Source organism: Mytilus californianus, unplaced genomic scaffold (assembly GCF_021869535.1).
Source record: "Mytilus californianus isolate M0D057914Y unplaced genomic scaffold, xbMytCali1.0.p SCAF_1, whole genome shotgun sequence".
Classification (NCBI taxonomy): Eukaryota; Metazoa; Mollusca; class Bivalvia; order Mytilida; family Mytilidae; genus Mytilus; species Mytilus californianus.
This window is the reverse complement of record NW_026262581.1, coordinates 105,277,209-105,293,571: the sequence shown is the minus strand read 5'-3', so window position 1 is coordinate 105,293,571 and position 16,363 is coordinate 105,277,209. Positions and strand designations below refer to the sequence as shown.

Sequence of the window (16,363 nt, the reverse complement as noted above, 5' to 3'; positions counted from 1 at the left end):
GTCATCTAAATTTCGTTTTGTTTTTATCTGGTGTGAAAAATGTTCAACACACTAACATTCCGCTTGAACGATCAACCAAAGGTGTTAATTACCGGTCACCATAAACATGTCATTTTAACTGTTATACAAACAAGTATGTTTACTCAGCTTTAATCTCTTTGGAAAATGATTAGGTTACATAAGAAATAAATCCGATTTGAATTTTTATCATTAGGTCTGCATCTTTTGAAAATTCTTACTTTCGAACTTCGAGTCATCGGGGTCAATTAACATGAATTTTACATCGACGGGACTATAAAATTTACTCGACTTAACCGAGTATTCGAATCAACCGAGTTCGACTCATCAGAGGTAATTATGCATTGATCAAACGGGAATTTTACATGGACCGAGAAATTACTTCGACTCATCCGAGTTTTCGACACAACGAGGTTCGACTGTATAAACTTTGAAATCATAACGGTTCTCAAGATATAGAGCAGACACGATCTTTACCATTGGACATGGGGTTGTCAACTAAAACCAAATTTTTTGACCTTGACCTTTGACCTAGGAAGTTGTACATACATTATGACACACCCTCTGGTGTTGGTTAATATACATATCAAGTATAAACTTTGATATCATAATGGTTCTAAAGATATAGAGCAGACACGATCTTTACCATAGGACATGGGGTTGTCAACTAAAACCAAAGTTTTTGACCTTGACCTTTGACCTAGGAAGTTGAAAATACATTATGACACACCCTCTGGTGTTGGTTAATATACATGTCAAGTATAAACTTTGAAATCATAACGGTTCTCTAGATATAGAGCGGACAAAATTTGTTACGGACGGACGGACAGACTGATCACTATAGGGCGGCCGCCATTCGGCGGGGCCCTAATAAACCCATTGAGAATATTTCACATTTTACAGTATATTCATATTTAATAGCAATATTGAACTTAAAATTAAACATTGCATTGTATTTGTTTAGGCAATATTTTGAATTGGGAGTAATCTTCCATTGTCCATAATTGTAGTTGAGAAAGTTTGTTTTTCAGATTATGTGATTACAACAGTGAACAATAAACATCAATAGACATTACCATTTTTCTGTAGATGATCATGAATTAGCTGTAACAATTCTTTCTCAGAATATCTTATCTTAGTGTGAGCAACAATATCAGCCTGAAATAAGTAAAAAGTTCAATTATGTATAAGTAAACAGTTCAATTACATATTAATTAAAAGTTCAATTACATATTAGTAAAAAGTTCAATTATGTATAAGTAAAAAGTTCAAAAGTTCAAGTTCATTGCAAAAATAATAAATTCAATGACATATAGGTAAAAAGTTCAATTATGTATAAGTAACAAGTTCAATGACATATAGGTAAAAAGTTCAAAAGTTCATGACATTAATTTACATTCATTATCAAAATATAAGCAGAAGATAAATAAAAAAAAATAGTTAAACAATGAAAATGGTGCAGCAAAATTAAACAAAAAACATGCAGGCATCGTTATTTTTGGACTTTAATCCCTACCCTTTTGAAACAGTTGAAGTTTGATTTTACATATCATTCAAGGCTCTCATTAATTCAAATAATTGATTGACTGTATTTTGTTTAATGTCCAAAGATCATTAAACCCTAGTTTAAAGTAATGGTTATCATTGATATGCAGAATTACTGTTAGAATTTGTCATAACAATTCTTCCAACAGAACAAATGTTCTCATTGAAAAACTGAATTTTAGTAACTCTATGCTATATATTTTCTACATCTTATTAAGTACGAGTAATATTGAACTTGACACCATAAATGTATTTTTGCTTATTGTTTTAAACTTAAACATCCAGATTATTCTCCTCATGGTTTTTTTAACCATTTCAGTTTTCTGGTTTTTTTTATTAACCTTCTTTTTATCTCCAGTATTGGAATATAGTTAAAACCATGAAATTTGTTAACAAAAAAGCTCCAATCTTTCTATATACTATAGTGCATTAAAAAGAAATACTAAATAAAACAGTACATACCCTTCTTATTTCGTCAAGTGAGGCATCAAAATTAGCACTAGCAAGTTTTCCAGAGACCCTCTCCATTAAATCACTGGCATATCTACAGAACTTGATAAATTCTTGTTGTTTGTCTTGTAAAACTGGTTCCTTCATTAAATCTGTAGGAAAAAATGCAAATATTATAAAAATGGTTTTGATATTTTTTTGGGAAAATTGTTGGGTGATGTGAGGCAGCAAATTTAATTAAACATATAGCAATGTGAATTGACATAAATGACAAAGAAGTTCACAATTAAAAGTCACAGTATGGCCTTCAACAAGGAGCAAATCCCAAACCACAAAGTAGCTTATAAATGGCCCTGATTAAAGTCTGACATTTCTTAACAATTGTTTAATTCTAGGCATGTGTTAATATGGAAAGAAAGGATATTGTGAATCAATTTGCGACACAAAATCACTACACACACACATAAAACAAGAGGCTCTCAAGAGCCTGAATTGCTCACCTGTATTTCAAAGGAGAAGATTTTTAAATGTTAGCAAACTTGATGAACAAATTGTGTAAAATTGTCTTTAAAGGGCAATAACTCCTTAAGGGGTCAATAGACAATTTTGTTCAGATTAACTTTTTTGTAGATCTTATTTTGCTGAACATTAAATTGCAGCTTACAGTTTATATCTATCTATAGTAATATTCAAGATAATAACAAAAAACTGCAAAATTTTGCTAAAACTACCAATTTAGTGGCAGAAACCCAACAATGGGTTGTTCGATTCGTCTGATTATTTCAGGGCCGATAGATCTTGACCAATTGAACAATTTTACCCCATGTCAGATTTGCTCTAAAAGCTTTAGTTTTTGAGATATAAGCCAAAAACTGCATTTGACCCTTATGTTCTATTTTTAGCCATGGTGGCCATGTTTGTCAATGGATCAAAACTTCGGATACATATTATAAACAAGATACCCTAAGGAACATTTAGTTAAAGTTTGAAGGTAATTGGCCCAGTAGTTTCAGAGGAGAAGATTTTTAAATGTTAGCAAACTTGATGAACAAATTGTGTAAAATTGTCTTTAAAGGGCAATAACTCCTTAAGGGGTCAATTGACAATTATGGTCTTATTAATTTTTTTGTAGATCTTACTTTGCTGAACATTATTGCTGTTTACAGTTTATATCTATCTATAATAATATTCAAGATAACAAAAAACTGCAAAATTTCCTTAAAACTACCAATTTAGTGGCAGCAACCCCATAATGGGTTGTTCGATTCGTTTGAAAATTTCAGGGCTGATAGATCTTGACCAATTGAACAATTTTACCCCAAGTCAGATTTGCTCTAAAAGCTTTAGTTTTTAAGATATAAGCCAAAAACTGCATTTGACCCCTATGTTCTATTTTAAGCCATGGTGGCCATGTTTGTCGATGGATCTAAACTTCGGATACAATTTATAAACTAGATACCCTAAGGAACATTAAGTTAAAGTTTGAAGGTATTTGGCCTAGTAGTTTCAGATGAGAAGATTTTTTAAAAAGTTTACGACGACAGACGACGATGGACGCCAAGTGATGGCATAAGCTCACATGGGGCCCGAAGCCGGTGAGCTAAAAACTAAAGCAAAAGAATTAGCTTTCATTGCTGTTCGTATTCTCAAAGTCATAGTGAGTGAGGCCTCCAAGGTAAACACTCTCACCTCACTGCAAGTTCAAGATGGCTCCTTGCACTGGTTTGAGGGAAATTCTTTGCTAAATGTCAATCACACTACATCTGTGCTTTGATGAACACAGCTGCTTGGTGATATAACAAATTATGAATTATGTGAGGTGAAGAAAGCTCTATTTTTAACTACTGAAAGGAATATTCATGTTCATGCGACTTAGCAAGGATGCTGTTTTCTTTTGTAGATTCAATACTAGCAAAAATTCTGTTATTTCAATGAAGCATAATCAACAGTCAAGTAAATTGGGTCAATATCATCGCATTGACATTAGTTATCATATATTTTATAACATACTTGCAAACTTTTGTAAATCTCCATGGGGGTTTTAGTGCTTGGCAACATTCTTAAGGGTTAACATTTTAACAGTGTTTTGTGTGTGTCAGGAATAGTGGCACTCCTCTATCTTTTTTCTTACAATGTATGATACTGTAGAACTTATACTATCAATCAATACCACCCATTTAACTAAGCTGGGGGTATAACAAGACAGCTTACAGATCAATATTTAGAACTTATACTATCATTCAATACCACCCATTTAACTAAGCTGGGGGTATAACAAGACAGCTTACAGATCAATATTTAGAACTTATACTATCATTCAATACCACCCATTTAACTAAGCTGGGGGTATAACAAGACAGCTTACAGATCAATATTTAGAACTTATACTATCATTCAATACCACCCATTTAACTAAGCTGGGGGTATAACAAGACAGCTTACAGATCAATATTTAGAACTTATACTATCATTCAATACCACCCATTTAACTAAGCTGGGGGTATAACAAGACAGCTTACAGATCAATATTTAGAACTTATACTATCAATCAATACCACCCATTTAACTAAGCTGGGGGTATAACAAGACAGCTTACATATCAATATTTAGAACTTATACTATCAATCAATACATCCACTTAACTAAGCTGGGGGCAGTGTTCTCCCCAGGATTTTTGGATAGCACCAGGGTAACGCGTTTGAACAGCTTGGTGAAATGATTCATACAATCAGTTGTGTCACGTGGCGTCGCTATATTTCTAGTTACTGCAGTTTTTATGTCTCTTGTTTTGTTTTAATACTGTGGTACTGTGTTATGTCAGAATATTATTGGTTAAAAAGATCAATAAACAGTTTGTATTCTTTTTAATATTTTTTTTAAAATAAATAAAACATGATTCATTACATAATATTCATCTAAATTTAAAGTAATTAAATCTTTTATCCATGATCAATAAAAATAAAATATCATTCAAACAGGAACATATATATTGTTAGATATACTGTTCCCAGATTCAAAAGAGAACAAAAATGTTCAATTTAAAAAATCTTTCTAGTTTCTAGAAAGAAAGTTGTTGTATGTGAAAGGATTCCTGTCATAAGGAGATATAAAATTAACAAGAACAAAATTGTGTTATAATTTGAACCAGTTTCTATCTTAAATTTTAATAAAAAAAAAATTTCATAAATTTTAAAACATTTTGCCATAGATTTCATGTACATGTAAATATTAACCTTTCTTGTCTTTGGTGATAATCAAACATAGATACAGACTTAATACTGCACTGAAATCTAAATCTTTATTTGTCATGATCCCTTTAAAAAGAATTCCTAAATCTATAAATTTATCTTAGGTCTATAGATCTATAAGTAACATATTCAATGTCAACAACAAAGTCTCCCTACCGGTATTTTCCCGCCTAAATGACAGGAAGTAGATATAAATAGATTTAACATGTGCTTATGGATTAAAATTGCAAGATCACTTCTGTTACTCATTGATGATCATATGGATATAGATATCCAGTTTGAAGGTACAGTCATGCATTTTATTTATAAAATAGAATAGATTGCAGTTAATTGTAAATAATCTTGAATATTCTACATGAACTAACTGGGTCATGTGATCCTTCCCCTTTGAATTACTTGTTGACAGTTTGAAACCGGAATATCATGCAATAACTATGTCATAATTAAAGATAATTTTTGCCATGGTTTAATCAGAGACATATAAAACTATAATATAAGTATTGAGCTAACTTTATAATGTACAAAATATGTACCATCGTGTGTACAACTATCGGGTCAACACGGTTGTGTACAAAGTATTTGCCGACTATAGTCAGGTGGTGAGTGAAGCCTTAAAATAGTTATCTATGATCATAAAGTTATGACCTCTAAATTAAAACACAAAAGAAACATGTAAAAAGTGTCAATTACATCAATTAAATCCAATCAACAAAGGTTAACCTCATAAAGGTAAATCGATCACGTGGTGTAAACAATCCGTGTTGAACTGGTTTGAACTGGTCAAATTTCACCTGGAATTTTATACCGCACGGAAAAGATTTAACAAGTCGTTTAACACTTTACGATTTTTTAACTAAAAATTTTAGCACCATGGAGAAAAATTATACATCGCGGTAAGAACGATACCACCGCGGTAAAAAATTATACATCGCGGGCCCGCGGTCCTTTAATGGCCTGGGGAGAACACTGGGGGGTATAACAAGACAACTTACATATCAATATTTAGAACTTATACTATCAATCATTACCAACCATTTAACTAAGCTGGGAGTATAACAAGACAGCTTACATATCAATATTTAGAACTTATACTGTATCTGTCAACTACTTAACCAAGATAACTGACTAGTGTGTATAACTTACATTGTATCTGTCCATTAGTAAAGAGAGGTAGTTTACTGATGATATGTCTTACTGTTTAAGTTGACTAAGATAATTGACTGATGTGTAGAACTTGCATTGTATCTGTCCATTAGTAAAGAGAGGTAGTTTACTGATGATCTGTCTAACTGTTTAAGTTGACTAAGATAATTGATTGATGTGTATAACTTACATTGTATCTGTCCATTAGTAAAGGGGGGTAGTTTACTGATGATCTGTCTAACTGTTTAAGTTGACTAAGATAATTGACTGATGTGCAGAACTTACATTGTATCTGTCCATTAGTAAAGAGAGGTAGTTTACTAATGATCTGTCTAACTGTTTAAATTGACTAAGATAATTGACTGATGTGTAGAACTTACATTCTATCTGTCCATTAGTAAAGAGAGGTAGTTTACTGATGATCTGTCTAACTGTTTAAGTTGACTAAGATAATTGACTGATGTGTAGAACTTACATTGTATCTGTCCATTAGTAAAGAGAGGTAGTTTGCTGATGATATGTCTAACTGTTTAAGTTGACTAAGATAATTGACTGATATGTAGAACTTACATTGTATCTGTCCATTAGTAAAGAGAGGTAGTTTACTGATGATATGTCTTACTGTTTAAGTTGACTAAGATAATTGACTGATATGTAGAACTTACATTGTATCTGTCCATTAGTAAAGAGAGGTAGTTTACTGATGATCTGTCTAACTGTTTAAGTTGACTAAGATAATAGACTGATGTGTAGAACTTACATTGTATCTGTCCATTAGTAAAGAGAGGTAGTTTGCTGATGATCTGTCTTACTGTTTCTGATCTTGAAAGTCCAAGTAATGCCTGAATATTAAATCAATCAATGTTACAGACAATTTCAATGTTGAGAAAAAGTTCTTACCCAATCTCACTATATTTCAAAATTCAGTTACTGGTTTCAGAGTTTTATCATTAAGTTAACTTGCAGATACACAAATCCCTCCAAAGTTTGTCATGTTTGGAGATATTTTCATGTTATGGGAAATCACCAAAATAAATAAGATAAAAATATGATAAGACATACACAATGATCTAACATAATAAGGATTCTTTGAACATAACATTTAAATCTGGAAAGTTATTTGAGAGTTGCAGACACAAACTGTCTACCCCCATTTGTAATTAGTCTCAATAAATATTGTTCTCTTTAGTTCAAACAATTTTTTCAAAAGGGAACAATAACCTATATCCTGACTCATCAAATTTTGGAATTTCTTTTAAAAAAATTCAAAATATCATCACACAGCAATTTAGAATTTGAATGAATGAGTACCTTGCCCAAATTTGGATTTATGCACAAAGTTATAGGACAAATGTCCCTATCATGTTTAAAGCTTATTTCCTAATGCCTGTAGATTAAGACTTTGGTTGGCTTGCTTGCTTTGTTCGTATAGATGTTTGCTCAAGCATTGCAATTAAGACTGACAGCTGCAAATAATATAACTAGGCGGAGTTAAACCTGCATACATTATATTTAGATACAAAACATTCAATCAAATATAAGTATAATGTATACAGGTTTAACTCTGCCTATTTTTATTGTTTTGTAGATGTCAATCTTAATTACAATGCTTGAGCAAACTTTTATACAAACAAAGCAAGAATGCCAACCAAAGTCTTAATCTACAAGCATTAGGAAATTAGCTCTAACTATCTATTGTTAAAAAAGTATTTATGTGACTAACCTTACAGGCTAATGCCCTAATAGAATCAGCATCTGTTATTGGTGTTTTAATAGATAACAACTTCAGAAGCACCTGAAAGAAAAATTGTGTAACATAAAAGTAACAGGTGTCAGTTATGTCTAATCAAAATTTCTTGTTAAATGGAATTGGAAAGTCTAACAATTAAAGACTAAAGGAGGGAGAAAAAACTGACATATACATATAATCCCTTCCTTCCAAGCTTAGCAAAGAGAGCAAAGAAAAATGTCAAATAAAATTCATGTCCACTCTACTCCCCTGGTCAAACTAAAACATTGCCTGAAGCAACAATTACCAGATAAAACTGAACCATGGCACTTGTTATCAATATATTTGATTTGTCAAATTCAAGCTTGCATCATATCACACAACATCTGATTGGGCTAAAAAAGTTGACAAGTTGGCATGTCACTTAAATATCAGACTAGACTGACTGAATTTCTGATTTCTTCCTGCAACAGACTAACCATATAACCATTGCTAATTCTAATACCATTCCACTTTACTTACCATAATACCATTGTTAATTCTAATACCATTACACTTTACTTACCATAATACCATTGTTAATTCTGATACCATTCCACTTTACTTACCATAACACCATTGTTAATTCTGATACCATTCCACTTTACTTACCATAATACCATTGTTAATTCTGATACCATTCCACTTTACTTACCATAATACCATTGTTAATTCTGATACCATTCCACTTTACTTACCATAATACCATTGTTAATTCTAATACCATTCCACTTTACTTACCATAATACCATTGTTAATTCTGATACCATTCCACTTTACTTACCATAATCCCATTGTTAATTCTAATACCATTACACTTTACTTACCATAATACCATTGTTAATTCTGATACCATTCCACATCTTACTGAGAATATCTTCTCCCATCTTTGAATTTATCTTCTTCCTACTACCCACACTCATGTATCTGCCTACACCAGCTCCATACTATAAAAAAAACAATTCCTCAAACTTATTTACCTACACCAGCTCAATATTATAAAAAAAAACAATTTCTAAAACTTATCTACCTACACCAGCTTCATACTATAAAAAAACAATTTCTAACCTAATTTAACATTGGTTTAGTTTTTTTAAATTTGAAAATCAAAATAATAATAATGATGCAATCACAAATTACAGCTTATTTTCTTTCCAACTTTACTTATATTAGAATTATCTTTATCTTGGCTGTGCCATACATATATATTTGTTACTGATAATAAATTGATAACTCAATAATAATTGTTATTTATTCCAATCTTACCCTTTCTATAGGACCACACACACAATTTATCAGAACATTCAATGCTGACTTCTGTACTTCTGGTTCTGCTAATGTTTCACCATCAGCTAAATTTATAAATATGCTAAAATAAAAATGATCTTGGATAAAAGTCACAAAATCTACAATGGTGTTAAAAGGAGTTTTTTTTAAGTCAGATAAAAAACCAGTTATATTTTCTAGACTTGTTTGTTTATTTTAAGACAATTCTCTAAACAGAAATTCAATGAAATGGATAATTATAAATATCTCATGTGAACAAAATACAAGAATAGTGTATTGGACACCATGCCCTGTTCTGGGTCAAATCCTTAATTTGGCATATATTTTTGAAGTTAAAATCACTATGAACATGTATAATAATTTCTTTCAGGTTGATGTGACCACAACTTCATAGCAAACTACCGTAAACCAAACTTAAATCAGGATTGACAGACACAGACCGGAAAACAACATTGTAATACAACAGTTCAGTTTCTTATCAGTATTCTATTGCATTATTGATGAATTCAACAAAAACCAAGTCCAATGAATTTTCACACTTAAAAGAATGCACTGTTAATTAACAAAAAATCATATCAATGTATGAATTAATTAAAGAACCTTAGTGAGCACGCTCACATACCCCACACCCCCACATTGTCACTGGGCTAACAAAATCTCACCAGATTCCTAAGTTCAAAGACTCATAACTCCTACAAAAGTCAACTGATAAAAAATTTTGTGGACATGCACATCTACATATTATGTCCTCAATAACTACAAAGTTTCATAAAATTCTGTTGTGTGGTTTCAGAGGAGTTGAGATGACAAAATGTTGCAGTAGTATATTTAGGACAAAATTCTAAGTTCAAATGGGCATAACTCCTAGAAAATAAATTGAATCATAATTTCCTGACGATATGCACATCTACATAGTATGTCCTTATTATCTACAAAGTTTCATGAAATTCTGTATTGTGGTTTCAGAGGAGTTGCGATAACAAACTGTTGTAGTATATTTATGCCAAAATTCTAAATTCAAATGGATATAAATCCTAGAAAATAACTTGAATCATAATTTCCTGTCAATATGCACATCTACACAGTATGTCCTTATTATCTACAAAGTTGCATGAAATTCTGTTAAGCGATTCTAGAGGAGTTGTGATGACAAGAATAGGACTGACGGATGGACAGGCGGGTCAAAAACATTATACCCTATGGAACTTTGTTCTGTGGGTTATAATCATGTGTTTTGACAAAAATTTCTGGTCATTCATCTCCCTAAAGTTACTTACCTTCATTGGCTTTATTACACTTATTTACAAATGCAAGAGCACAAAAACAGAATTGATAAAATGTCCAGCCAGTTCAAATTTACTTGGAAACCTATTGTCAGATGTCATAATTTTGTAAAAATCTCATGATGAAATATGTCAATACTGCTTATCTAATAATATCAACATCCATATCTCTTATTTATTCCAGCACATCTTAAAATAAAAGCTTACATATTTCAACTCAATGTAATAAAATTATCAAAAAGACAATTGTTTAGAAAATTCATTGTGGTTTTGTATTTTAGACTGAAAACTTTATCAATTATCCCTACTACATGAAAATTTAAATCATGGTGTTATATATGTATTCATCATACCTGATGGCAGGATAAACTAAATTTTCTGGTACAGTAATATTTTGTAATAAAGCTAACTGTGTCTTTGGAGTAACTGTACACACAGTGAATATATCTAGTGTATTCTTGACCGTCTCTGACCTTAAATACAAAAAATAGATAAAATATTTTATATCACATTTGATTCTTGTATATGTAAAAATATTGAAAACAAGAATGTGTCCATAGTACACAGATGCCCCACTCGCACTATCATTTTCTATGTTCAGTGGACCGTGAAATTGGGGTCAAAACTCTAATTTGGCATTAAAATTAGAAAGATCATATCATAGGGAACATGTGTACTAAGTTTCAAGTTGATTGGACTTCAACTTCATCAAAAACTACCTTGACCAAAAACTTTAACCTGAAGAGGGACAGAAGGACGGACAGAGGAACGGGCAGATGCCCATAAGTGGGCATAAAAATACTGAAGAATGTTATGTTTATCATAGTATTAAGATGGACAGATTTGAAAATCAGTCGATATCTTATTCATGTTGTAAAATATGGTACAATAATTTATTTCAGGTCTATGTTTTATACAAATGTTGTCAATTTTGTGGTCTTGACTAATTACAGTAAATATCAAATCAGTGAAGATTCGAAAGGACACCACAATTTTAACATTCATAGTTTAATTTAAATGCATGTTCTTCCAATTTGAATTGTTCACATTTGGCTTACCATACAGTATGTATCTATGTCAATTATTAAAAGCCATGACCTTTAGATATATTGATATTCACTTTCACGACCCTTGGTTTTGATTGACAGTGACCTCCTTACCATTATCATACCTCCTTATATATCACATTCGTAGACAATAAACTAAAGTATTATTCTCTGGTGCCTTTTTAAGTTTAGAATCATATAGATTTAATCTTCCCTGATACAACCATGTACAATTTACTTGTTTTAATACTTACTTTCCAGTATAATTACTCCATGAAGGTATCAATGCCAGTAATTTGGTTAACAGAACAACACCCCCAAGTTTATGGAAGAGCAACTCTGGATCCCAGTGAAGTCTGACAGGCATCAGCTCCATCATTAACTCTATATTATCTTGTACCACTTCACCAGATACTTTTATTGGCTGCAAAATATATTGTTCACAGATTTCACTTCATCTGAAGAAGTGAATATGTTCTAGGACAATATAACATTTCCAATAATAAACAATAAAGAAAATGTCTGACAAATAAATGTTTGGTGTCAAATTATTTTGAACATAAAATGTAGTTGAGAGACATAACTGAAAAACTGAAGAAGACAGGTGGCTGAAATGTTTAAAAATGATTTTTAAGATTACAATAATGTATTAAAAGTATATTGGAACTTCAACACAAGAAAATCAGTTAATTAAATAACAACATCATATCATCTTAAAAAGATATTATCCCAATCCTACATTATTTGAGCTTCATTGGAAATTACAACAACAAAAGAAGAAAATGTGAAACAATATCAAAAGATGTGTAAAAAGTGATTTTAAGATTATGAATCAAGCTACTTACTTCCTGAGCTATACAGACCATATTAAAATTCCTAAAGAGGAAAATTTGTGAATCTATGAATTCAAGTTACTTGCCTTAAGTACATTCTGCATTAATGCCAAGTTTGTTAAACATTCAAGAAACCCATTAAAACACAACCCACAGATTTTTTACATGTTTGTGCCATTTTTCCATTTTCACTGTTATTACTTACTTTATATGCTGGTGTCTCCTGTACGGGAGAACCGCCATCATTTCTCAAGTGAGATCTACGTATTTCATCAGCTTTCAGTGACAAGTGTGCTTCAAAATAGCGTTTCATAGCAAATGTAACGTGTCTGACCATCTGTCTCATTGTGTATATCTGATCATCATTCAATGTGTTGTGAACTTGTTCATCATTTTCATTCAAGATCTCCAGTGTACTTATCTAAGACAAATAACATTAAATCTTACAACACAAGTAAATAAGGTCAATTTATACCTAATTTTGGTTTATACATAATGAGATTCAAGCACACCAATGATTATAAACTAGTATACAAAATATTTGCCTTTTACATCAAAGCTCATAATTAGAAAATTCATTGAAATGAACAACTATAACTATTAAAACATGATTACTGAGCATAAAATACAAATTTCTGTAGAATGGGATAGCCTCTAATGATTTCATCTCTTCATTATCCAGGGATTTTATGTCTTTTTCTTGATCTTGACAATGGCTTGACTTAAGAAAAAGCCTGTGCCTCACAACAAAACCTTTTATGTAGATTCATGCCTATTTCTGATATTCTTTGATAAATGCCGATTTTATTTTTTAGACACACAACAGGAAGTTATCCATAAATTGTAACTGATATAAAATTTAAAGTAGAATAACTTACAACATTAACCAATCTTCTTAGTCCATCCTTCTTATCAAATAAATCAAGTATAACCCTGAATGTAAAGGCTTGTCCTAAAAACATGGCTGCATGACTTCTGCTGGAATTGTGGGAACATTCCAACAGCCACAGAATATAACTGAAAACATAAAAAAAATTTGTTTATTCACCAAAAAAATGCTACCATGATGTCAGAAAAGTCAAACAAATCCCTTTTTTAATTTCTTTTTCTATATGCTCTGATTTGCAGTTCCTGAGAAAATTGCATGTGACAGCTAGACAGAGGTGAAGCTTCTTTGGAGCAGGAGTATAAAAACAGAGAATTTTGGTAGATTACCAACTAGTTGCTATATATGCAGATAATGTTTGGAATATGTGTTCTAAATATAAACAGATTGTTCACTTAACTGTTCAAATAAGTCAGTCAGTCAATAGACCAGATTTTAAAGTGATTTTTTTTTTTTTTACATCTAAGCCCTCTTGAATTACCGAGCAAAAGTTTTAAAAAATACACTAATACCTCCTGACCTTGCAGGGGTTCAAATTAGCGGTGGTCCGAGGTCCGCGACCTTCCATTTTTGCAGTCGGACTCTCGTTTTGGTTACAAGCTATGCCCGACGGACCTTAGGTTTGAAAGAAAATAAAAATAAACTTTGCCGACCTTTTTAAACAAAAATTTCCAAACAATCTCAAAATTTATTTTCATCATTATTATTCATGACAGCGATGTTCATTTTGTTCAACCGCTAGCTTTATACCGAAAATTGCCAACTAGTAATGTGTAAATCCGAGTAAAATCGTATCTGACTGACAAAACAACATTGAAAAACATTGGATGCCATACACAGGAAATGAAGAAAATAACAAAAAACGGATCCGATTCCGGAGCGGATAAGGGTAATTCCGGGTTTGCCGATCAAATACAATGAAAAAATAATAATTCCAGGCTGTTGACAAAATACATCTATGATGATAAAATATAAACACTAGAATTGAAAACCAAAAGATATATTGAAAAGAAAGAAAAAGTAGGAAATATTTTTTTACAGAAACTCAAAATTACTTTTAGTTCATAAATTTTCATCTCAAAATCCAAAAAAATGTGACAGTAATTTTCTTTATCATTAATAAATATTGATATTACATGTAGATTGTTGTATAGTGTAAACATATTACTACAATTCCAAGAGGTAATGTCTTCTCAATTTTATAGGACCAGTACAAATCTGGAAGTTTCTTATCTTATTTTCACAGAGGAACTAATGCATTATAATAGTGCAACTAGATATGATACACTTAAACCAGAGACATATATACGTCTCTGCTTAAACAGCTTTGAATTTGAACTGTTTTATAAAATGGTATAAGTAGTAATAAATTACCAATAGTTGAGACAACACACCCACCCATGGTGACACCCTCCTCAATAACAAAGAAAAAAGATTATCTGAATTTATAATATAAAAGACAATTACAATTATTATTAAATATTTTATAAAACAGTGACTTTGACAATGAAACAAGTTGACCTAACACCAACAGCACATTAATTTTGTTACTTGTATCTTACTATGTTAGGAAATATTTCAAGTAAAAGTAGGACCTAGAATTTAGGTTGTGGACCTTTCAGTTTGGAGTGTCAAAGGTCCTGGACCTTCCAGTACCAAATGTTAATTTGAACCCCTGCCTTGGACTAAAATAATGTATGATTTTACTAAACCATAAAAAAAAATCTTTTAGCCATGACTCTTTTAGTTGACTCAGATTCTTAAATTCACAGATGACTTTAAATTATTAAATATTTTACTTACTTAACAACTTTAGACAAGATATGTTCTGGAAACAAACAAACCTACAAAAAAAAATAAAACTCTTTAAATCATATAAACAAAAAATGCATGTTAAGAATACAATAGTATATGTCTACCATTTTGTTTTTAGCATTTGATTAAATGAATCAAATAAGCTGCATCAATTCTCACTTCACAACTGTGATATTTAATCAAAAGGCAGCATGGAACCTGCAACTGGACTTTGACATTTTTTAATCATTTTTGGGGTTAATTCTTTGACTTAATAGTTTAAAAACAACATCAGTATTCCTGCCAACACACCAGTTCTAAGTGGAAGACACCTTCATTTTTTGCATAGTAAATACATCCAAGGTTATCAAGAATGTTGTTTTAGATATTAAATTTAATTTTTCTGCTTGTCCTGAATATTAAAATATTTTGTCTCATAATACAAATTTGGTCCATGTTTGTCTCCTGATTTAAAGGGATCAGATTTAACAAAATTTTAATATTGAAGAGGCAGCAGAGACTAAGAAGATGCAGTTGGAACAAATTTTTCAAAATTTTAAATTGTTAAAAGATGACACAAAGATCAAAGAAATTACAATAGCTCATACTAACCCTTTGAGACAAAAGTGTTATTTTCAAGTGATTTGATTAAATATTTACATTATGGATATTAGTTTCAATCCATCCATTATCAATTTTCTAATTTACATCTCAATGTTGAATCAAATGTTTTGCATTGATGCTGCTCAACAATGTAGGACTGTAAAATTATCCCTTCTTTAGTATAACAATATACATATTTGAAGTTAGTTAAATTGTCATTTTGTAGGACAGAATTTATCTATAAAATAAAATGCTTCGCTGGGGCGCAGCTTGATACGACTGCAGAGGTCGAACCCTGAACAGTTGGGGCAAGTATGGACACAACATTCAAGCTTGATAATGCTCTGAATTTGGATTGTTATTAAATATTTGACACAGCATAGGTTTCTGACACAGAAAGAATGTGGTCTAAGAACTTGAATTTTTTTAATTTACCTATTATGGTCCAATGTCCAAAAT

General features: G+C 31.2%; 1 protein-coding gene across 1 annotated transcript in view; it reads right to left on the bottom strand.

Moving 5' to 3' along the window:
- LOC127728611 (DDB1- and CUL4-associated factor 1-like) overlaps positions 1–16,363 on the bottom strand; it is a 54,662-nt gene that overhangs the window by 18,488 nt on the left and 19,811 nt on the right. Inside the window, exons 11-21 of the mRNA XM_052236160.1 lie at positions 15,311–15,351; positions 13,500–13,638; positions 12,827–13,042; positions 12,043–12,212; positions 11,096–11,215; positions 9,439–9,541; positions 9,000–9,119; positions 8,128–8,199; positions 7,165–7,246; positions 2,026–2,165; positions 1,095–1,176 (exon numbers count right to left, since the gene is read on the bottom strand). Coding sequence (XP_052092120.1) covers positions 1,095–1,176; positions 2,026–2,165; positions 7,165–7,246; positions 8,128–8,199; positions 9,000–9,119; positions 9,439–9,541; positions 11,096–11,215; positions 12,043–12,212; positions 12,827–13,042; positions 13,500–13,638; positions 15,311–15,351 — 1,285 coding nt within the window. The remainder of the gene's footprint in view (positions 1–1,094; positions 1,177–2,025; positions 2,166–7,164; positions 7,247–8,127; positions 8,200–8,999; positions 9,120–9,438; positions 9,542–11,095; positions 11,216–12,042; positions 12,213–12,826; positions 13,043–13,499; positions 13,639–15,310; positions 15,352–16,363) is intronic.